Source organism: Xyrauchen texanus, chromosome 2, assembly GCF_025860055.1.
Source record: "Xyrauchen texanus isolate HMW12.3.18 chromosome 2, RBS_HiC_50CHRs, whole genome shotgun sequence".
NCBI classification, from domain to species: Eukaryota; Metazoa; Chordata; class Actinopteri; order Cypriniformes; family Catostomidae; genus Xyrauchen; species Xyrauchen texanus.
Window position 1 is genome coordinate 3,132,989 of NC_068277.1, and position 8,822 is coordinate 3,141,810.

Here is an 8,822-nt window from a genome sequence, read left to right on the forward strand (position 1 = left end):
TCATCACTCTCTTATAGTTAAATTGGGCGGCTCTTAAAAGAGCCTTTGTGTTTCAGTGAATCAGACTTTAGTCCGTTTACTTCTTGGCGGGTTTCTCGGTCTTCTTGGGCAGCAGCACAGCCTGGATGTTGGGCAGCACACCACCCTGAGCGATGGTCACTCCACCCAAGAGTTTGTTCAACTCCTCGTCGTTCCGCACTGCCAGCTGCAGGTGACGGGGAATGATACGAGTCTTCTTGTTGTCCCGAGCGGCGTTTCCAGCCAACTCCAGGATTTCAGCGGTGAGATACTCGAGCACAGCGGCCAGATAAACAGGAGCACCGGCACCAACGCGCTGTGCGTAGTTTCCTTTGCGGAGCAGCCTGTGAACACGACCGACGGGGAACTGCAGTCCTGCCCTGGAGGAACGAGTTTTAGCCTTTGCTCGCGCTTTGCCTCCGGTTTTACCTCTTCCGCTCATTTTCAATCTGTAGTAAATAGTGTAATATTACAGAGAAATACTGGGTAGTCGAGTTCCCGATTACAGTATTTATAAGAGTGTGTCAGACTCCTATTGGCTAGAGTCTGGAAAACATTCTAACCAATCACTGCTCTTCCCTCCAAACTCCAAACCACGCCCCCTCTCTCTGACGATGAATGTGTTCAAGAGTGAGATTCAACTCTTTTAAAAGTATTAAAAAGATTGTAAAAGACATTTACAGACTTGAGAGTTTAATTGCAAAGCTGTGATAATATTGCACCCGGACAGGATAATTTAAGTTATATAATGTTCAAGCATTTATCAGATAAGGCATTACATTTGACACTTAAATTGTATAATAAGATCTGGAAAGAAGAAGTAATTCCCAAAACATGGAAACAGGGAGTAGTAATACTGATTGTAAAGCCAGGCAAAGATCCAAATTTACCTGGAATTTATTGTCCAATAGCGTTAACCTCAAAACAATGTAAATTAATGGGAAAAAATATAGTAAATAGCAATGTAGGTTCAGGAGTTGATGATCGACAATAGATGCTTTAGTTAAAATATGTATTGATATAGAAAAAACAACGAGTATGAAAGAAATCATGGCTGTGGTGTATTTTTATATTAAAAAGGCATATGATACAGTATGGAGAGAAGGATTGCTAATACAAGCTGATAAAATGGGAATAGCAGGTAAAATGTATAATTGGTTGTTACAATTTTTATTTGAAAGAACATTTGTAGTTAAGGTGGGTTCAAGTCAGTCATCTGTATTTAATGCAGTAAATGGTATACCACAGGGAAGTGTAATCAGTCCTCTACTTTTTAATGTTATGATTAATGTAGGCCCTGGTATGGGATGTGCATTATGTGCAGATGATGGCACCATATGGAAGAGGGGTCGAAACATCTCGCAGGTCATCTCTTGCATGCAGGCAGCCATTAAAAAGTTTGAAGAGTATTAATAAATCAATCAATCAATCAATTTTATTTCTATAGCACATTTAAAACAACACATGTTGACCAAAGTGCTTCACATTATAGCATAAACAGACCATATAAATACATAATATAGAAAATATAAAAACACATAAAATAAGCAACCCACATTAAGCACAGTTAAATGCAAGTGAAAAAAGGTGAGACTTCAAATAAGATTTAAAAACATCAACTGATGTACAAGACCTGATATGTAGTGGAAGGCTATAACACTGAAAAGGACCGACCTCCCTTTGACTTAAGACGGGACTTGAGGATTGTTAAAATAAACTCTGCGAAGACCTTAGTAGTCTAGAAGTGTGTTGCTGAAGGAGATCCGTAATATAGGGAGGAGCCAAGCAAACCCTTAAAAGTAAATAATAAAATCTTAAATTGAATCCTAAATTTGACTGAAGCCAATGAAGAGATGCTAAAACTGGGGATATATTGTTGTGAACAGTAGACTATAGACTGCAGATTTAAAATGTCAACAAGATGTTCAATACTCGCAAAAGAGAAATCCCAGAATATTATGGATTAATATTATAGGATAAAGCTTTGGAACGAGGGAAAACATTAAAACGTCAAGGTGTCTGGTTTCATAACAGACATGGAAAAAACAGATGAAATGGATAATAAATGTAGAAAGTCCTTAAATGTGATGAGGGCATTAGCTGGCAAAGAGTGGGGAGCAGAAAGAATAGGATTCTCCATGATATATCAAGATATGATTAGATATATGATTGATATATTGTACCGCATCAATAACATTATTAAAGCGACTGGATAAATACAGTGTAGAGCTCTTAGGATACGCTTTAGGAGCAGTAAAATCAACACAAATTAATGCTCTACTGGTTGAGGCAAATGAAATGCCACTGAATTTGCATAGAGGAAAATGATCACTGATATACTGCAAATATATGAAGAGTTATGTTGGAAATTACATGAGGTATTAATTAACTGTTGGGAATATGTAAACAACAAGAAAGGGGATTTGGATGGAGCATAAGCCCCTTAACAGAAAAGACCTGACTGCAGAGACTGAGTGTAATATGTCTCCTGTATGGGGAGAGGTGATGGACTTTTCCTGAGGTTGATCTGAGATATTAGAAAAGATGAAGGATTGGGTGGAAATGGGCATGATAACATCTAATGTAAAAAACATGTTTAGGGAAGATTTTTATACAGATGGATCAAAATATCCAACCACAGCATTACAGGAATAGGAGTGTATATTCCAGTAGTAAGTGTTGTCAAAAAGATTAACAGCTAATTTATCTTCTATAGAGATACCGCCATCATAATAGGTTTAACTTGGGTAGTGGAAACAAGACCTGACAGAGTAGTTATATGTTCTGGTTCAGCGTCAGTATTAACATCATTAGCTACACGAAGATCATCCAGAGAAGATTTTATAAATGAAGTATCATGCTCGTGTATCGTATTCAAAGGAAAGGAGGGAGAGTCGGATTCTGTTGGGTACCAGCACATAAAGGGAGTTAGTGAAGAAGGCTTTAAAAATGAAGAGGATATTAGAGTTAGTACAGGTTTGAGTGATTGAATTTAAATACATCAAAGAACAGATTTGTAATGAAATGCATCAGTCTGGATCCAGAGGGACTCAGTGTGGAAGCTGGAGGAGCTGAACACACAGCACCAGCTGACCCCTGGGTCATGATGGATCTATACTTTATTTAAGGGATTAAGAGAAAGGCAAATAAAATGATGCATTAAACTGAACGGCATGTGCTCATGATACAAGCCCACCATTAAAATAAAAGAAGAAGAATGTAAAGGACAAAAACAACTGCTGTATAATTATTATTATTATACATTTGTATTAAATGAAACTGAAGTAGAGTTTGAGGGAAAAAAGCCCATGAGTTTTGTATACAAATGTCTTTCAAGTTTAAACAATTAAATTATTATTTTATAAAGAAATTAAGAAACACGATGAAAAAAAGATGAAGAAAAAACGGACAGAGAATTGAACTGAATTTGTTTAGTCGGGAGTCTAGAAATGATTATTATTATAATTATTATTCTGATACATTTAGTGCAAATGTAACAAATTTAGTGTAATATTGAGAGATAATTTGTTGATTAATATTAGAAAGTTCAACAATAATATAATATGTGATATGAAGGACACAGATGTAAGTATATGTTAGTTATACTTCATTGGTATAAAGACTTAAAAGGCATAATCGATTCATCATAACTGAATTATTTGAATAAAATATTGTCAATTAATCACACTTAATTTTAAACTTCTGTTTTTAGTATAATATAAATATAAACAGAGAAGTGATGGACTATCCTCAGGACAACAATGCAGGATAATATTGATGAAAAACAAAGATTTGCTCTTTTATATGAATCAGTGTGTGGCTCTTAAAAGAGCCGTTTTGGGGCAGAAACTCTGTAATGAGTCTGTTTACTTCTTTTTGGGTGCTGCCTTTTTAGGTTTGGCTGCTTTAGGCTTTGCCGTTTTGGGTTTGGCAGCTTTGGTCTTTTTGGGACTCTTGGCTGTTTTCTTGGGGGCTGCTGACTTCTTTGCCTTCTTGGGGCTCTTCGGTGCTTTCTTAGCGGCTGCGGGTTTCTTCACCTTCTTGGGGGATTTCTTAGCGGCGGGTTTCTTTGTCGCGGCACTCTTGGGCTTCTTGGCAGCAGCGGGTTTCTTGACTTTAGGAGCGGCTTTCTTGACGGGTTTCTTCTTGCTCTCGGCTTGATTCTTGTTGATCTTGAATGAGCCGGAGGCGCCGGTTCCTTTGGTCTGGATCAGAGTCCCTTTAGTCACCAGACTCTTGATGGCGAGTTTGACGCGGGAGTTCTTCTTCTCCACATCGTATCCACCGGCGGCGAGAGCTTTCTTCAGGGCGGCGAGAGACACGCCGCTCCTCTCCTTGGATGCGGACACAGCTTTGACGATGAGATCACCGACGCTTGGGCCCGTTTTCTTGGGTTTAGCTGCAGGTTTCTTCTTGGGCGCTTTGACAGCTGGAGCGGTTTCTGCCATCTCTCTGATCGGATCTGTAACCTCACACACAAACACTGTCTGAGTTCAGTAATGAACAGCTGCTGAGCGGCGCTGCGCTCTTGAAACACACATGAGAACCATATAGACTCAACCCGCTCGACTCAGTGCTGGTGTGTCTCCGAGAGCCGCTCGCGCTTGTGTTTTCTCCTCTCACATTTAGAGCAAAACTGGAGTGATTCAATAGTTTGATGGAGTAAAAACATTGTGAACACTGAGCAGGACTACTGTGCTTTATTTGAAGACAAAAACACGCGACGTGGAAACGTTTAGTTTAGCGCAATCACATCAAATCCACGGCGAGCATCAGTCACCGGAAAAAGCTGCGAGTGAATTTGTTGTTATTTTTATGTAAACACGTTTAATAAAAGTTGAACGTGTCCTCTGAGTATTCAACAAACACTTTGACAATAACTTTAATGAATTGATCATAACTGAGGGACTTGTGGACTGTTTCATACAGTAGTTGTTTTGGGCATCTTGAAACACACCAAATCAGAGACTGGATTTGAAACCACATGTAAAGACCACAATGGATCAGCAGTCTATCTCCATAAACATGATGAGGTGATTGAGTGGTTATGTTGTCTTATTGTTGTATAATGGTTCAATGTTCCCCGCTGGTGTAATCACCTGCCTAAAACCTCTTTTAACAGCTAAAGACATCATTTTTGTGAACACCGAACACATTCCTACTAACACACTAACTTCATATTCTTAAAAAGAAAAACGTTGTAAGTCACTTTTTGTAAGTACGTTTGCAAGTTGCTAAATGAATAAATGAAAATTTAAACACTTACTGTATACACAAAATGTTTGAAAATGTTTCATTGTGTTTATCACATTATTTACGTATTTATTTGCTCAGTCCACGACTAATTTCAGGTAAATCCATCCACCCTTTAGATTGATCATTTTCTATAATTAAACGGTCCTGCATTTTGTGTTATGATCTACTTTTTTTCATCTCTTGATTCGTTTTGGTGAAAAGATACATTTATATGTTGCAAATCAAACTGGACTGTATCATCACGGACACACTTAATTACAAACAATATCAGAAAAAAAAAAAAAAATATATAAAAAGCGTAACCACGTTTGAGTAACATGTTGGGGTAAAAGATGCTTTTGTCTTTTTCTAAATACACAAACTAGCAGAAAAAAACCTTCCTCACAAAATAAAATTAAACATCAGTAGTCATCAACTCTTTGTGTGAGATTGTGGGTGGCTCTTAAAAGAGCCGTTGGGTTGGTCTGATTTCTCCTGAATAAAGTCGTTTATCCTCCGAATCCGTACAGAGTTCGTCCCTGTCGTTTCAGCGCGTACACAACGTCCATGGCAGTGACGGTCTTTCTCTTGGCGTGTTCAGTGTAGGTGACGGCATCACGGATAACGTTCTCCAGAAACACCTTCAACACACCGCGAGTCTCCTCGTAGATCAGACCGGAGATACGCTTGACACCGCCACGGCGAGCGAGACGACGGATTGCGGGTTTGGTGATTCCCTGGATGTTATCACGCAACACTTTGCGATGACGCTTGGCGCCTCCTTTCCCGAGTCCTTTACCGCCTTTACCTCTTCCAGACATGATAACAAATATTAAATTTCAAACAGATGTGAGGAATAAAACGGATGAGGAGGACGTTTAAAGTTGTCTACAGGACCTAGTAGAAACCCAGAACTAAAGGAGGAGCCTCAAGCACGTCACGTATTTGTCCTTCTCATAGTTCACAGCGCAGACGTGCCAAAGATCAGATTCACTCATTACATTTCTATCATTTTAAATGAGAATAAGTTTCAGGTCAATGAGTATTAATCAAATTTACAACACGAACCAGAAGAATTGACAGTAAAAATGTCAGTAAATTCAACACAAATTTTGCATTTTACTTTCACTGTTTAAGAAAAATTCATTCACGATAAAGTATTTAACCAGCAATCATTTACAGCAGTGTTCAGAGCTCAAAGGTCAGTATCACTCAAATGTGTCACTCAAAAGATTTAAAATAGATTTAAAACACTTGACCATGTGTTAGTACACATCTCGTTGCCTTGTTTATTTTTATATATTGCATATCTTTCGGTCGTTTTCACATGTAAGATATAATCACTCTCTTATAGTTAAATTGGGTGGCTCTTAAAGCCCATGGTGCAGGTTTTTTTTTTTTTTTGGCAATTTTCTAGTTGGTAATAAACATTTAAACAGTTATCCATTGTATTTGATGTTGTAGGGTACTACAAAAAAGAAATATAATACGGAAAAGTAGGTGATATGTTAGCTTTTAGCTACAGCTTAGCGATTATTCTTATTTCTCCCGCAATGCATTCCATGACGTCACATGAGGTACTCGCTGACTGTTAGACGACAGAAGAAAGCCCGCGGCCCGCCTTACAATTGAGGGAGAGTGAGACGAGGAGTAGCTAACTAGTGAAAGAGTGACAGTGACAGATTTATAAGTAAGTAGATAGATAGATAGATAGATAGATAGATAGATAGATAGATAGAATAGCATAGCATAGATAGTGAGAGATAGCATAGCATAACAGATAGCTTAGAGATAGATAAAGAGTAGATCATAAATAACGTTAGTCAAAATGGTTTATTACTGTGTTTGTGGCGGGTGCAAGAACTCCAGCAAAACTGGACATAGGGTCCATTCCTTCCCCAAGGACAAAGGGATCTTCCGAAGCTGGGTGCAGTTTGTGAAGATTAGGCGGGCAGATTTTTCAGCTAGCTCTGTCACCACCTACTCGAGAATATGCAGCGCGCATTTCAAAGAGGAGGATTACCACTCAGGGGATGCTAAAATGGTCTCACTTGGATTAAAGAGTGAGAGGAGTGCTAAATTACTTCCTACCACCGTGCCGTCTGTGAACGCAAACCTCTCTGCTTGCCCCGTCCCGAGGTCGAGAGACACCGTCTGCCGCAAGCGAGAAATTGCCACGGTAAGCATCATGCTAACGTTAATGTTTACAAGCTGCGTGTTAGCTAGCTCTGTGTGTATTTTGTATACCGTGTTCCCTTTGACACAGCCTCCACTAACTTACAAGCACGATCACTCTGATATTAGAAGAGCATATTTCGTGATTCACGAATAAAAATTAGAATAATAACAAAATTGCCCTGAAGTAAAAGTCCATATCATCATGAAAGCTTTATGGCTGTGCCACAGGTTATTGTTTCCACTGGGAAACTAACGTTAGTTGTAGCACACACGTCCCATTTTATTGATGGACTTATGAAATGACTGGGAATATTTACTTATCTTCTTGGAATTTCAAAGATGATAAGTAAATAATTCTCAGTACTTCCAAGTTGAAAATAAATGATTAAATGTTTCCATGTACTCCTGCAATGTGCTTGTACACCCAATGTGCTTGCGAATCACTGTTCTAAGTATTCATAGTATACCCACCTCTTATTTCACCACTACACTCATTTGCATTTTGCTGACCCTTTTTCATATTTGTTTTCGCAAGATGTTGACAGACGCCTCACAGCAGGAGACTGTGGACAGTGTAGACACTGTGGAGAGTGTCGATACTGGGGATCAGCCCTTGCCCTCCTCCACTTCTGACGCTGGGACACAGTGTTCTTTGAAGCCCCCCCCCGATGGTCTCACGGTAAAACTTGGGTATTTTAAGGGGTAGTTATTAGATATAGTCTCTAAAACATTGCCAGTATCTATGCAATCAGAACATTTCCATACACATTGATTAAATTAATACATAGCCTACACCAAAAAACCAGTTTAGATTTGCCATGATTGTCTCATGTTTGGGTATGTTTACTGCCTCTCCACAGCTGTGCAGGTTAACCTGAAGCCCAAGATGGTCAGCGTGGGCACACAGACATCATTCGGCACACAAACCTCCACTCCCCTTGCTAGTCCTGAACAGACAGATGAAGATGATGATAATGCCTCTGTCATCAGTGACTTATCGTGGGTGCCTGAAGAGCCGATGCATGAGGAAGACTTGTTTGATGAGGAGCCACCTTACATGTGTGAGCCCCATCACAAGTGAGATAGTTTAAAACCAACATAGACCATTTTGAATGCTCATTTTGTGTACTGTAGCTTTGGTAGTTTGAATGCCCCCCCAACAACAATTTTTTTGTTCTTGTAGTGGCATTGACAAATTCATTGTTTGCCAAGAGGAGCTGATGGGCCTTTTTGTCATCTGTCCGGCCTGTTGTGAGAGGTCAGTTAGTAGCATCATGCAGCAGGAAGGAACTTTTCTTAAGATCAAGCAGGTACGGTTTTGTTTACGCAGCAGGCCATCTGATTAGAAAATCAGAATATCTAATTACAATCTGATAGCTCTGACTGTCTTG

The 8,822-nt window shown here is 39.2% G+C and overlaps 2 protein-coding genes across 2 annotated transcripts; both read right to left on the bottom strand.

Moving 5' to 3' along the window:
- Positions 1-52: 52 nt before the first annotated feature.
- Positions 53-460, bottom strand: LOC127617531 (histone H2A-like). The gene has a single exon (XM_052089494.1). It carries the CDS (start codon positions 458-460, stop codon positions 77-79), a length of 384 nt encoding a protein of 127 aa, XP_051945454.1. The 3' UTR covers positions 53-76.
- A 3,240-nt stretch (positions 461-3,700) lies between these two features.
- LOC127617943 (histone H1-like) lies at positions 3,701-4,738 on the bottom strand. Its single transcript, XM_052090127.1, has one exon. It carries the CDS (start codon positions 4,464-4,466, stop codon positions 3,885-3,887), a length of 582 nt encoding a protein of 193 aa, XP_051946087.1. The 5' UTR covers positions 4,467-4,738; the 3' UTR covers positions 3,701-3,884.
- Positions 4,739-8,822: the final 4,084 nt, after the last annotated feature.